Source organism: Anoplopoma fimbria, chromosome 13 (genome assembly GCF_027596085.1).
Source record: "Anoplopoma fimbria isolate UVic2021 breed Golden Eagle Sablefish chromosome 13, Afim_UVic_2022, whole genome shotgun sequence".
Classification (NCBI taxonomy): domain Eukaryota; kingdom Metazoa; phylum Chordata; class Actinopteri; order Perciformes; family Anoplopomatidae; genus Anoplopoma; species Anoplopoma fimbria.
Genome location: NC_072461.1, coordinates 4,005,101 through 4,018,897, shown reverse-complemented (window position 1 = coordinate 4,018,897; position 13,797 = coordinate 4,005,101). Strand labels below are relative to the sequence as shown.

The window sequence follows — 13,797 nt, the reverse complement described above, 5'->3', positions numbered from 1 at the left end:
AGGATTGACAAACATGTTTAATATTGGGAACAAAGAGGATTTACATGACTTTATTAAAACAAGTTTTAGACCAGAAAAAATACATTACTTCCTTTTCTATTTTACAGAAAACCAAAACACATGGGTAGAAAACAGTAGATAATGAAACAAGCAGGTAAATAATTACTGTGATTGAACACCTAACAAAGCTCTATTTAGTGTTTACTTCTATACCAAATTCAAAACACTGACTATAGAACGTAATCAAAACCGGAGCAATGTACACGAACCATCTTTTAGTATTGACACAAAACGGAAAGTGATTTATTTTTTTTAAGATTAGGCCACTTTGGTGAGAGCAATACATATAGCTTGTATTCCATCTGTTTTGAAAACTTAGATTTATTTTTATAACAAACTATGGTGTCCTTTATGAAATTAATCTACTGAACTTTATGTACACAAACAGAATAGTTAATATCCAAACATGAAAAGTGGACATATGGTCGACTTCTAACAAACTAAAAACTGCATTGATTCTCTTCTCTTGTGTCGAAGGAGCTGCAGACTTAAATAGACATACTGTCTAGTATTTATTGTTATATCATAACCCTTTTTAACACCTTAAACTAATGCATGCCTCTTCCTATCAAGCATATCCTGCAGGGCTGCAAGTACAGCTATTTTGTTTAAATGATTGATAAATTTGACAATTATTTTTCTTTATCGTTCGTTCTACAAAACTTGAGAAAACTATGAAAAATGCCTATCTCAATTTCGTAGGGCTTAAGATGTCATCACATGTACATTTTGTCCTATCATGAGTTTTAAAAACCAAATAAATCCTATTTAACAAAATGTAAGAAGGAAACAATTTAGATGCTGGAAACTGCCAGTAAATATTCAGTCGTTTGATGACTCGCCTAAAGCTGAAAGCAGCCAATTAGCCAAACGTCTTGAGCCTCATTTAACACCCTGCTCACATGGGCAACCTCGAGTTTCACAGGGTGCAGAGAATATGGTTCATTTCCCTTTGAATCTTTCTTTCGTTATAAGCACACAAGTTAGACTGAAATATAGAAAACTATATAAATTACTTTAAGATGGATGTTTTTTTTTTTACTCAGAACACACAGGTCACATTAACAGTGAAGAATGTAAAAGGATTAATTATGAGAAACTGATTCGAGCAGTTCTGTAAATATTGTAACTGATATCCAGTCTTAGCAGTCTGACATAACAGAGCAGTTTTTTTTACTGATGATTAATAGCAGAAGGTAAATCATGGATTGGAATATGTAAAAATAATCATTAGTTAAACTATACAGTAAAAAGTAATTTCTGTCCTTTATAACTTTTCCTCAGGGCTCAAAATAAGTTACATAACATAAATCCTAGGTTTCCTAAAAACATCCAACTCTAGAACACCCAACTTCCGTACACACACACACACACACACACACACCATCTATATTACAGCACATCTGAACTTTTGCATATAACCTTAAACACAATCACAAGGTTGGCTGTTTATAATATTTATAAAAAAAAATATCTCTCCCATATGCTTCTCCCAGATCCTTTCCACTTAAACAAAAAAACACTTTTTTAAACAATTTTAGATACAGTCTATTTACACACAAATATGATACACTTTTTTTTTAATAAAATATCCGGCAGAACACCTTCAAACAAACCAAAGGAAAAAACAATCTGTCACACTGGTGAAAAGTCCTGATGGAGGGCAGGAGTCTGTGATTAAGGCAAATTTGCAGAACGGATGATGAGAATAGACTGAGATTAAAGGGAAGCCGGGTAACCAATTACAGAAAAGTCACGAACACTCATTTGTAAGGACACAAGATGGCTTTCAGTGTGAAGGCGGTCGTAATTCTCTCGCTCATCTCCTCACTTGCTGAGAAGCATCTTGGCAAAGTCTGAATTGGACAAAGGTTTCGTCTCTCCAGCTGCATTCCCTGCTGCGCTTTCTGTTGTCGGCACCTGCTGAGCCGCAGTTCCATTCTCGGCTTTGCTTACTGTCCCACTTTGTCGGTGCAGTGAACGAGGAAGTAGCGAGAGCTGGGTGCGTCCTCTTCCTCTCCTGGGAAAACAAAAGAAGAGAAGCTTTGTTTCTCTACAGTTACAGTTCACAGAATGGCAGACTTTCAGAACATTTCAGTTGGCATGAAAGAGAAATGTGCCGGTAAGACTTACGCTCCAAAGACTTGGCGAGGCATTTCTGTCATGAAACCAGGTTTATCCATGTTTCTGCGAGGAGGGTTACTTATAGCAACAGCGATTTTGTTGTCCTCTACAGACATGCCGTCCATTTTCAGAACTGCCTGAGAAGCCTGGGCTTCATCTGCAAACTCAACATATGCCAGACCCTGCAGAGCCACACAGCAAGAGAGGGTTAATACGTCAACAGCTGACTTTGCTGAGCATTTGCGTGGTCAAAGGTGGTAATCATCAGTTTAATCGGGATGACTATTTTCAGCCAAACATCTGGACACTGTCCTCCTCTTAATGTCTCACCTTGGGTTTTCCTGAGCGATACGTGACCAGACGAATTTCTTTGATGGTGCCATGACTTTTGCAGATCTCCTCCAGTTGTTCTTTATTGCAAGAGAACGGCAGCCCAGAGATGAAGATCTTCTGTTTCTCCAGGTTTGTGTTGTATTTAAACACCTAAGCAGACATTAATGGTGAGTGGTCACTTGCAATACACGTTATCGGGGTTTCTGCAGGGTTCTCCAAGTTAAATCTAAGACTTGGTAAGACATTTTTATTTTTAAACATTTGTCCTGGTTTATAATTATACTGGCCAAAGTGGAATGGAAATGGAAAACAGGCAGAGACATTATGACCGGGAATTATTGATTATTACATAACTTTTTTTCCCATTACCTCATAAATATATAACAATTATTCCTAATTATACAATTAAATTACTGAGGATTGAACCCTGGATAAGTGAAGAATCATACATTCAAGGCTACAGAAAATATTTGAGAGTTTGTTAATTCAATTTGAGGTTTTTTAAGTTTTTTTTAATTTATTTTTTTTAAAGGCTTTTCAAGACCTACAGATACTCTTCTTATACTAAAAATGTAACATGTTAATTGAGTTCATATTTACCTTAAAGTCAGGATTTTTGTTTTTGTCTACACAAGGTGACACAAACATGGGCCTGCCATCCACCTCCCGTCTGTCCAGCTTCAGGGCTTCAGCGACAGACACTGTGGATTCAAACTGGACATAGCAGTAGCCTTTGAATGCCCCTTTGGTGCTGAAGACGGGGCGGATCTGGTCGATGGGACCACAGGTCTCGAACAGCGTCCTCAGCTTTGCCTCTGGCTCCTCCAGGGTGTACGCCAGGTTGCTGATGAACACGCTGCTTTTATCGTTGCGAAGCTCCGGCTTGACATCGTCATCGTTCGGTTTGTGGCCGGTGGCCGCAGCTCTCTGCTGGGCTCTTTTAGCGCCGGGTGGGCCAGGCTTATAGCCAGGGGGAGCATTCCTCCCAAAGAGTCCGCTCTCCGTCTCCATGTGCTCTTCTCTGGTTTGGTCCCCGTTTCCTCTGTGCCTTTTAGTGGCTAGTTATGTTATAAAAGGGAGAGAAACATTTGCAAACACATTTATTAAGCATAGTTTTTGCTTTAAACATTTTTTTTATTATAATACAAATCACGTTTATTTACCAGAGTTATCGTTCCACTCATTATGATAATCATCCTGCTCGGCTTTCCTCTTCTCCCCAGCTCGCGTTCCCTTCTGGACTTTCTTCTGAGACTTCTTGTCTGCCTTGGTCTTCCGCCGCTGATCAGTTCTCTCATCATCTTGGCGAGCCAGGTTGGCCTCTTTCTCAGCAACCTAACAAATGGGCAGAACATGGTAACATCTGCCAAAAGCAGCTCAATGATACACCTGTCCATTGAAATGCTTGTGAAAAAACTAATGAATGTTCAAAATGTGGCAAAACCATTGGGCCCTTAAAAGCCAAGGATTAAAAAATAAATAAAAATGTAATCCCACAATATGTCTCTTAGGTATTCTCCTCTTATCGTATGTCAAAAATGTGAATTTACTTTCAATATGGCTATGTAATTTCTATTTTTGATACAATACAAATTTCTATGTATTTGTTTATAGTGATAAGAAGACCAAAGATGGCTTCATGCTCAATGTAATTTTATTGTATTGTAGCCGTGTATGCTATACTCACTGACAACCTCGATGTCAGTCACTAATTTGTCCATCTATCACAGAGGTAAGCTTGTTTGTTTTTTTGTGTGCATTTTTTCGATGCCATGTGCTCCTACCTTTGCTCGTTGCTCATTAATCCTGTTCAGCCGGGTCTCTGTCTTCTGCACCGCCACGTCCCAGTCCTCCAGAGAACCTGTAGGCGATGAGGCAAAATACAGAGACATGAAAGAACTGTATTTCATGAAAGTCTTCTTTATTTTTAAGTTATGTTTTTTTTTTTTTTTGTTTGTACTCACCTTCAACCCTCTCAAATGTGAGCAGGACTTCACTCACATGCTCAGGGTAGTCTGAGGTGCACTGAACTGCTCTGTGGAGAGCTTTCCGACAGTGAACAGGGTCTCCATAAGACCTACAGATGAAGTTAAAAATAAATGAATAAATCTCAAGGACACCATATACAAGTTTTGGTTAAATGATATCAACACTTGACTTCAATAATCTTTTTTTCCCCCACTGAGACATTGATGGACATACCTTTCAAGGTTATAGTACTCCAGCCACATGTTGGCATACTTAGCGTTCCCTTTTGTCATGATACTGTCCCACAGTTCTCTGGCTTTTTGGATGTTCTTGCAGTGGAGGGCCTGGTGGGGAGGAAAAAAAAAAAGATGATGTGTTAATTTGTGCAGACTGTTTCCATATTACACATGGGAAAGTCATTATGCGTCAAGGTCATTTGTATATCATTGAGTACTTGTATACACAAGCGTATGGCCTTTGACCACTGATTTCATTGACAAGACAATAATAAATAAAATCAGACAAAATAACACAAAAAAGAATGACTAAACGCAGGGTTAAAGACAATTCAACGTAACAGAAATTCAACTCCTTAAAATGGTTGTCATAGTAACACTTCTTACCTCTATCCTCGCCCAGATCTGCATTATGATACAAGAAGGATCTCCACTCTCACCAAATCCTACAGTGACACAAGACAATGAATTTGAATGAAAAAAACAAACCAAGAATACTAGAAAAATGTAATCTCAGTCGGGCTAATATCCACCTACTTTCTTCAACATCTTGCTTCATGTAGTCTATAGATCGAGAGAAAGCTCCTCGAAGCTCCTCCAACTCTTTACTTGATTCTGGAGAAAAAAAGGAATCACTTTGAGCAAGGGAACAATGAGGGACTCAAGTGAACTTTCTAAACAAAGATATATTGAACTGCTCTCACCTTTGCTGAAATCCACACGTCTCCTCAGGTAGTCCAGGTATGCCTGCCAAATTTCCACATAGTCCGTCGCTTGAATGAAACCGGCATTCAGCGCCTTTTCAAAAACCTCTGTGAGGAAGACAATGACAATACTAATTGGTCGGGGATATTTCCAATAGGAAGCAAACAGCTGCATGAAGATAGCAGTGGAGTCATCATCTGAACAGCTTCTTGCTCCACTTTAGTTACCTGAGACTGTCTGGTGGTCAGCTCCATGCCTCTCCAGAGCTAGCAGGTAGCTCTTCCACAGACCCATCGTCCAGGGGCAGTTCCTGACGGCACGTTCATGTGCGGAGAGAACAATGTCTTTGATCTTCAGCTGACGATCCTGTAGAGTCCAAGAAAAAGATAAAAAAAGAACCTTTAACGAAGCTGAAAGATTTATAAGATAAGATTTAATGAGTGACTTTAATAAGCAACCATTTGCTCATGTCGCACCGGATTTTCCTTAATTACTGTAAAGTATATTAACATATATACGCTACTAAACACTGAGGACACCAGCCAAACCTTTAACATTGAAATACGAGTCGTACAGAATCACATTTAATCAAACAAGGATTTGACTACTTTAAACTCTTCAACTTTTTTATCTGCAATTTCTGTTTTTGTAACACAGATTTTGGCTACATTTTTAAAAAATATATAAAATTGGTCAAAAACCCCTTCAATAAAGCACAAGTCACCAAGACCTTGAGGAACGCCATTGAAAATCCATACTGGGATTTGGTATCAAAAACTTTTGACATTGGGAGATTTCTGGAGTTTTTTCTTCTTCTTTTTGATTGGATGTTGAGCCCTGTTTTTAAAACTGAGAAAGACAGTAACGTCGGCAGCGGATGCAGCGTTCTAGGGAGATCAGTGGTTAACCATTACTTTGATAAAAACCTACTCCATACAAGACATGGCTACTTTAACAACACAAAGGCCACTGGGGGAATTCACATGAACAAAAAGTCGCTGTATTAAGTAAAAGGATTATCAACCTGGTTATTGCTCAAGGCTAGTGTTTAAATTATCTGTAACCACATCACAAACATTTTAATCCATTTCAAGAGAAGCCGTTTGAGAAATCCACGGCTGTAATTTACCAAGATAACCTCAGTGCAACATTTTGACCATGGCTGTAAAGCTCTTGCTGGCAGATGATAGAGTTGGCCAGTTTTAGGTGCTGAATAAGAGCAGTCAGTCTAGGAGGCAATGCCGTGTGAAACAAGTCTAAACTCTACACAGTAAACATGACAGTCAGACTGGGAGCCCTTAAAGGACAGCACCATGCCAAACACTGACCAATACTCACAAGATAAGTGGTGTATTTTGCCCACATGTCTGGTACAAGGCAGTTCTCTCCCAGAGTCCGCTCAAAGATGATCTGGATCCGTGCAGGGTCGCCCTCCTTAAACTCAAACTCAATGTAGGACTGATACTCTGCCAGTTTGGGAGGTTCTGCTACTATCTGCAGCAAGACAACAGCACGCAGATAATATGCATTAACAAAAATGATGCAAATTATTAACATAGAAAAGGAGGACAACTGCAACAGACAGAAATATCAAATCAAGTCAGTTACCAGTGATTCTTCAAAAGATTTGTACTTCGCCATCTGCTGCAAAGCCTTTTTGTACTGATGTATGACCGTCTCAGCCACCCCATTTTCAGACCACTCTTCATACTCTGCATAGGTGGCTTCCATGTCTACAAAGCAATGGAGCACAATTTTCTCAAACTTCTGACATTTTTAAACATGATCAATAAAGATACATACACCACATACAGTACAAAATGTAAAACAGTAACATTGAAAAGATTCACTTTTATGTTAGTGTGTAACCGGGATGTGTAAGTTCGCAAATATTTCAATGTAAACTGCCAAATCTCAATCTCATACTAATGTGAATAATTCAACAAGATAGATGTTTAGATAATAAAGGAATTGAAACACTAGAGAAATGTCTCTGGTGTCCATTCAGCTGGGACAGAAAATAACAGCACATACTAGACCAGCTGGGTTTATCTCGCCCACTCCTGCAACAAACTGAGAGCATGGTCAGAGACTGAAGAGGAGTGTTCTCTTTCTAAATCTGTATCTCTTTTTTCAGAGGACACATCACAACCATACCACGCTTAGATTATCCCACAAGGAAGCGTTATCATTTTAAATGGAGTACTTCACGGTGTTTCAGTTTTTTTTGGACACAAGATCCTTGCAACACAAATCCTGCCCATTTTACAGCAGCTCGTCTGGACAGAAGGGGCGTCATAATTACCCATTAAGGGGACGGCCAACTGGCGACGAAACAGCGTATGGATACGCTCAATCTGAGTTTTCAGTCGGTCCTGCTCCTCGCGAGTAGGAATCCTTCCTGGGGGAGGCTGGGAGGAGAAACAGCAGAGAAAATGTTGTCAAAATTAGGCAAAGGTCCATTTAGTCTAACATGACAGAAATTCAAATTCAGCATTAAGGGTATTTATATTCATTTTGATTAAAGTTAGTGGATTATTATTCAAAAGCATGCTTTGACACAATATTAACCTGACAAAGGTGGATTGATATCACCTGCAAGTATATAATATGCTTTTTTTTATTTATTTGAAAATGTTTTTGGGAGCAAATATTGAAAACTGTGACAAAATCAGACCCTATATTTGACCACCGATGAGATCCTAGTGATTGAAACACAAACCTGTACTGTGGAAAGAATGGCGTTCTCGAACTCTCTGTACGCTTCCCACACCGTGTGTCCCTTGGTCATGTGAAGTCCCACATTCGTCACAGCTCTCTCAAAGATGGACCTCACTTTGTCCATCCCACCTGGTGAGCCCATGCCACCAATTGAATACTGAGCATATTCAAGCCAGATATCTGGACCTGGGTATAAAGACATGGAGTTAAATGTTCAATCAGGAATTAACTGGATGTCGAATCAAAAGCAGGTAACGATGGTGGGATGCACTCACAGATGTAGTCTTTTACAGCTTTCTCAAAAAGTTCATATACTTTCTCCCGGTTTTGCTCCTCTTCAGTCAGACGGATTTCATCCTTGAGCCAATCTAGCCAGATCTCTGTGGGGTTTTAAAAAAATGTGTTTTCAGTTGCAGATAATAGTCAGAGCTTTTGTCAACTGATACTTCTGAGCCAAAAACTGTATCAGACATGCACCAACCTTCAGTGAGGGGGAAAAGTTCACTCATTTTCTGCCTTGCCTTTCGCAGACGGCAAAGTTCTCCCTCATGCTTCAGTAGTTTGATGAGATCAACGTGGCAGTTGTAGTCGAATGCATTGATTGACAGCTGATCACACAGAGATGAAAGGATAAGATGTTAAGCAATACAATTAATAATTTCCCAATTACCTAATGCTTCTTCCTCCGCATGTATTTTATTAGTAGTACCACTTCCAAAGAAAATGTCATGCATCATTTCTATAAAAAAAAATGATACAATCTGCATTTCTTTGACACTCAGTTGCTTGGTCATTAAATTGTCCCAAGCTAACACTAATCTAATGCACAAACTGCAGCCTCAAAAATGGCCATGAAGTTGAAAACCAGCTGCTCTTTAAAAGCAAGTGTAACCTCATGAAGCTGGGATTGTCTGCAGGGTTGTCCCATCAGCCTACAGCAGCTTTCAGTGTGACACAGTTAATGTAACACATGTGGTTTTTCCTCAACTCTTTTAGTGAAATCAAATACGAATGCATTTATTGCATCACTGCACCAAATTTACTTCTAAAAAAAAATACATTATGACACCCAATAAAGTGAGGACGACATGTACTGTATGTGTGCACATGTACTTCCTAACTAAACTAAACTGGATGCTGTGACGACCCACTGGGCTGAACAGTAACAGAAAAAGGCGCGTTAAGCTATTAGCATCACAGATTAGCAGCTCAGCTAATCACGACTGCTGGTTCATGTGAATGACGTCGTTTCAGACGCGCCTGGTTATCTCGATAGCAGCAGCTGTGTGTGTGTACTTGTTGTTTTAATTAAAGCAGACCAGAGAGAGCTCATGTTTACGCTGATTACTGGCTGGTTTGAGGTTACCCCCCCATTCATTCACATTAGCTCCTCGGCTAACGAGTGGACTGAATTGTCTGAATACCTGCTCCTCCAAACGCTGGATCTCTGCCTCGTTTTCTTTCTCGTCTTCCGACGAATTGTCCTCTTCTTCCTCTGAACTTTCTACTCCCATACCCTCCTCCTCCTCCTCCTCCTCTTCTTCTTCGTCCGACTCCATATCTCTCTTCTCCATCCCCGCATCTTCCTCCTCCATGTCTTGCAAATGCGTTTGCTCTGCGTTGCTCGATGCTGCCATGTTGGACGTGTGTCTGCCTGGTAACAGCCCACAAACCCGGGAGTATCGTGAGAGGTGGAGCCTGAACTCACCACGGTGTACCGGCCGCTGGGAGCCGCTAGTCGGGGCTCCTTCCCCGGTGTTTGTCAACACAGAGAGTCCGTCGTCGGGCTCTCTCGGGCTCTCTCGGGCTCTCTCGGCTCATTCGGGCTCTCTCTCACTCGGGCTCTCTCGGGCTCTCTCGGGCTCACTCGGGCTCTCTCGGGCTCACTCGGGCTCTCTCGGGCTCTCTCGGGCTCTCTCGGGCTCACTCGGGCTCTCTCGGGCTCACTCGGGCTCTCTCGGGCTCACTCGGGCTCTCTCGGCTCACTCGGGCTCTCTCGGGCTCACTCGGGCTCTCTCGGGCTCACTCGGCTCTCTCGGGCTCTCTCGGGCTCTCTCGGGCTCATTCGGGCTCTCTCGGGCTCTCTCGGCTCACTCGGGCTCATCTCGGGCTCACTCGGGCTCTCTCGGCTCACTCGGGCTCTCTCGGGCTCTCTCGGGCTCTCTCGGGCTCACTCGGGCTCTCTCGGGCTCACTCGGGCTCTCTCGGCTCATTCGGGCTCTCTCGGCTCATTCGGGCTCTCTCGGGCTCTCTCGGGCTCTCTCGGGCTCACTCGGGCTCACTCACTCGGGCGTTTCCGTGAACCATCGGTACCTCAACATGGCGATCGCCTCTCTACGAAGCTCTACGTCCGCGTTGTTTTTATGCACCAGACGGTTATTCAGCCCGGAGCTGAATGCCCTCTGTTCATACCACAAAAAGGTAACGAATTAAATATTATTCTACCTCTTAATTGTAACCAATGCATGCTATATTGATCGTTATCTAAGGTTCTTGTCTGACAGTAGGTAGATAACGTTACCAGCTGTGTCTGGACTTTTCAACACTCAAAACAACAAAGCAGTGATGTGTCATCTTTTGTTCGTCACTTTCTTCAAGGTGGTGGACCACTATGAAAACCCAAGAAATGTGGGAACTCTAGACAAAAGATCCAAGAATGTGGGGACTGGATTGGTGGGTGCACCAGCCTGTGGCGATGTAATGAAACTACAGGTAAGGTGGAGGTCAAATGCAGCTGTCGTGACTGGTGTCTTCCTATCATACAACTACGTTTGATTGTGTGTTGTTTTCAGATCCAGGTGGATGAAAATGGAAAGATTGTTGATGCAAAGTTTAAGACATTTGGCTGCGGATCAGCCATCGCCTCCAGCTCTCTTGCAACAGAGTGGGTGAAGGGGAAGTCGGTGAGTTTGTATAAAACTGATGAAAAGGAGAGGAGAATAATAGATTCACAAGTCCTGATATTTATTGATGAAGTCTGCTTTCGTCCTGTAGGTTGATGAAGCTCTAAAGATCAGAAACACAGACATTGCCAAAGAACTCTGCCTTCCGCCAGTCAAGCTTCATTGCTCCAGTGAGTTCTTAATTATACACCTGACTGCCTAATAAACATGATGGATGGCAAAAAGGACAATACAAAATGTCTTTAGCGGCGTCAATGCTCCTTTACAGACCATACACATTACTGAAACTCTACTGAAGGAATGAACACTATTATCCCAAAAGATATTCCGCACTGTTTAAGTTCAAAATGTCCCATGCTTCCCCAGTTTTCAAACATGTTAAACTATTTAGTTTGACATTTCTCAACTCACTTCTTTCAGGTTTTCCTATAATTTGTTACCTGGCTGGATGTTTCTTGGTAAAATAAATGCTTCATTTCATGCTCAAAGTGCCTCTAAAACCTCCGCACTCTTTTTCTTTCAGTGCTTGCAGAAGATGCCATAAAAGCAGCGCTGTCAGACTACAGAATAAAACAACAGGACAAGAAGAAGAAGGAACATGTCCATGCCAGCAGTTAATGAGTTATTAAACATCTATTATGTCTCAGTACCAGCCATGTAATGTTTCTCTTCAGTGCTGTTTGGAAGATTGGTCACCATAATACTACATCAGGTTTTGCCACCTCTTTTGGGAGTGATATACCCTTTTATCAATCTTTTTAAAAATAGCAGATGATGGTGGTGTTTCCTACACAGAATACAAAGGAGACCACAAATCAGAAACTATGGACCAGGATGTGTTTATCTTTTATTTTGGGCAATTAGGCAGTATTTGGCTTGTTTGTATAAAATCACTGGTCCCACATGGAGGATTCTGTTTATAGATGCAGTTCGGTCGGCGGCTTAAGTACACACACAAAATCATGATACAGAATATTGTATGAGTCTGTGTGTTTATTGCGACTCAAATTCTATATTTAAAAATAAAAATAAAAAATGTCTGTGCCGATGTCATCCACCACAACCTACGTCAAGCGGAGCCACCCTCTGTTGGCGCAATAGTACTTTTTTTAGTACTAGCAGCACTGCCAGCATTAGGAGAGTTACTAATATGCATAACACAACGAGCAGAGAGATGACCACTGCGGAGTCTTGTTGTGTGAAGGGTTGTGGGTTGCGAGTGGGCAGGAGTGCATCTCTATTTGTGGCGAGCAAAGAGCGTGTCCCTTCCACTGAGGTTGCATTATTCTGGGTGGTCCGACCTGTGAAGTTGTCTCTGCATTTCTGTTCCTCATCAGGGGTAGGAGTGGTGTTTTTTAAAAGTGGTGGGCTGACTGATTGTGTTTTATTTAGGGACAAACACTCCTCATAGGTCAGGCTCTCTAGAGAGTAGTGATTAGGCAACACACGAGTCTTATGAACGTAGCTTGGTCCCGTGGGCTTCGCTGTCAGCGTCTCCAGCTTCCTCTCCAGTGCAGAGTTAAGGTCCAGTTGGTGGCTCCTCTCATTAGGCTTCAGGACACGAGGACAGATAGCCATGACGGAGAGGTTCAGAAGCAGGCGGTGAGCAAGATGGACCGGCTCGGTGCACACCAGGTCTGTGGCCATCCTCAGTCTACCACTCAGCAGCCAGCGGTAGAGATACAAGATGTCACACTCACACACCCACAGGTTGTTGGCGAGGTCAACAGATCTAAGACGTGGCAGGCCGTCAAAGGCACTCTCTGGGACTGAACGCAGGCAGTTGCTGTTGATCTTCAGGACCTGCAGGTTGACCAGGGCGGACAGCGAGGGCAGGTCCAGGACAGAGATGCAGTTTGCAGAGAGGTCTAAATGGGTCAGTGACGGAGGAAGATTCAGAGGGAGGCTTGAAAGCCTGTTCCCCTTCAGAGTCAGGACCTGTAGCTTGTTTAGACCCAGAAGTGCCCCGGGTTGAATGGCACGGATGCGGTTGTCCTCCAGATCCAGGCGGGTGAGATTCCCCAGTTGTCGCAGGGCGCCGGAGGTGATATAAGTGATGCGGTTTTCTTGCAGCAGCAGGGACTCCAGGCTCGAGGGGAGGCCGCGAGGGAAGCGGGCCAGCAGGTTATGACTGAGGCTCAGCTCCTGCAGGTCAGAGAAGGGCCCGAGCAGGTGGTCCACGTCACAGAGCTGGTTCCTGGCCACTGATAGAGCCGAAGTACTGAGAGGGACAGAGCGAGGGAGTGACCTGAGACCCAGGGACTCGCACAAAACCAGGAATCCTGGGCGAGGACAGCAGCAGCCAGGAGGACAGGGAAACATCACGAGGCAGGCTAGAGGACAGAGGACCAGTAGGACACCACATCTGCACCAAAGCATGACTCACTGCCAGGAATAATGGTAAAGAGACAACCTCATGAGACACATTTCTCACTTGCTTTAACAAAAAGAAAAGGGGTACAACTTCATACTAAAGCGCCCTTTATGAATGGTTTAAAAGTTGTAACAAATCACTTTATGTAGACCCCTGACAAAGGGACTGCAGTACCAACAAATACATTAACAAAGGCTTAACACTTACCATTTCTCCTCCTGTGTTATCTGCTCCTCTGAGGAGATGGGCAGGCTGTCACCGTATGGTCCTTATATGATCCACTCTCTCGCTAAAGATATAACCACTGGTGTTGTTGAGAATTCCTGGCAGATGCTCATCAAAGTTTAACGACAGCCTTAAGGTGCTGTATTAC

General features: G+C 42.6%; 2 protein-coding genes across 2 annotated transcripts; one reads left to right on the top strand and one right to left on the bottom strand.

Moving 5' to 3' along the window:
* Positions 1–34: 34 nt before the first annotated feature.
* Positions 35–9,897, bottom strand: sart3 (spliceosome associated factor 3, U4/U6 recycling protein). Its single transcript, XM_054610266.1, has 19 exons — positions 9,572–9,897; positions 8,629–8,755; positions 8,423–8,527; positions 8,149–8,333; positions 7,732–7,837; positions 7,035–7,159; positions 6,765–6,920; positions 5,654–5,792; positions 5,426–5,533; positions 5,259–5,336; positions 5,109–5,167; positions 4,720–4,829; positions 4,482–4,594; positions 4,302–4,378; positions 3,681–3,852; positions 3,118–3,575; positions 2,515–2,667; positions 2,194–2,366; positions 35–2,080 (listed from the first exon to the last, which is right to left on the bottom strand). Exons 1-19 carry the CDS (start codon positions 9,782–9,784, stop codon positions 1,888–1,890), a joined length of 2,850 nt encoding a protein of 949 aa, XP_054466241.1. The 5' UTR covers positions 9,785–9,897; the 3' UTR covers positions 35–1,887.
* A 543-nt stretch (positions 9,898–10,440) lies between these two features.
* On the top strand, positions 10,441–12,090 carry iscu (iron-sulfur cluster assembly enzyme). Its single transcript, XM_054610268.1, has 5 exons — positions 10,441–10,568; positions 10,746–10,859; positions 10,940–11,050; positions 11,142–11,220; positions 11,574–12,090. Exons 1-5 carry the CDS (start codon positions 10,467–10,469, stop codon positions 11,666–11,668), a joined length of 501 nt encoding a protein of 166 aa, XP_054466243.1. The 5' UTR covers positions 10,441–10,466; the 3' UTR covers positions 11,669–12,090.
* Positions 12,091–13,797: the final 1,707 nt, after the last annotated feature.

Bases quoted from the DNA above. Each gene is read 5' to 3' on its own strand.
- sart3 (XM_054610266.1), bottom strand. From the start codon at position 9,784: ATGGCAGCATCGAGCAACGCAGAGCAAACGCATTTGCAAGACATGGAG. The intron at 8,756-9,571 runs GTATTCAGACAA...CTGTGTGATCAG, and splicing joins TCCAGCGTTTGGAGGAGCAG to CTGTCAATCAATGCATTCGA. The intron at 3,576-3,680 runs GTAAATAAACGT...TAACATAACTAG, and splicing joins TGAGTGGAACGATAACTCTG to CCACTAAAAGGCACAGAGGA.
- iscu (XM_054610268.1), top strand. From the start codon at position 10,467: ATGGCGATCGCCTCTCTACGAAGCTCTACGTCCGCGTTGTTTTTATGC. The intron at 11,051-11,141 runs GTGAGTTTGTAT...TTCGTCCTGTAG, and splicing joins AGTGGGTGAAGGGGAAGTCG to GTTGATGAAGCTCTAAAGAT. The intron at 11,221-11,573 runs GTGAGTTCTTAA...TTTTTCTTTCAG, and splicing joins AGTCAAGCTTCATTGCTCCA to TGCTTGCAGAAGATGCCATA.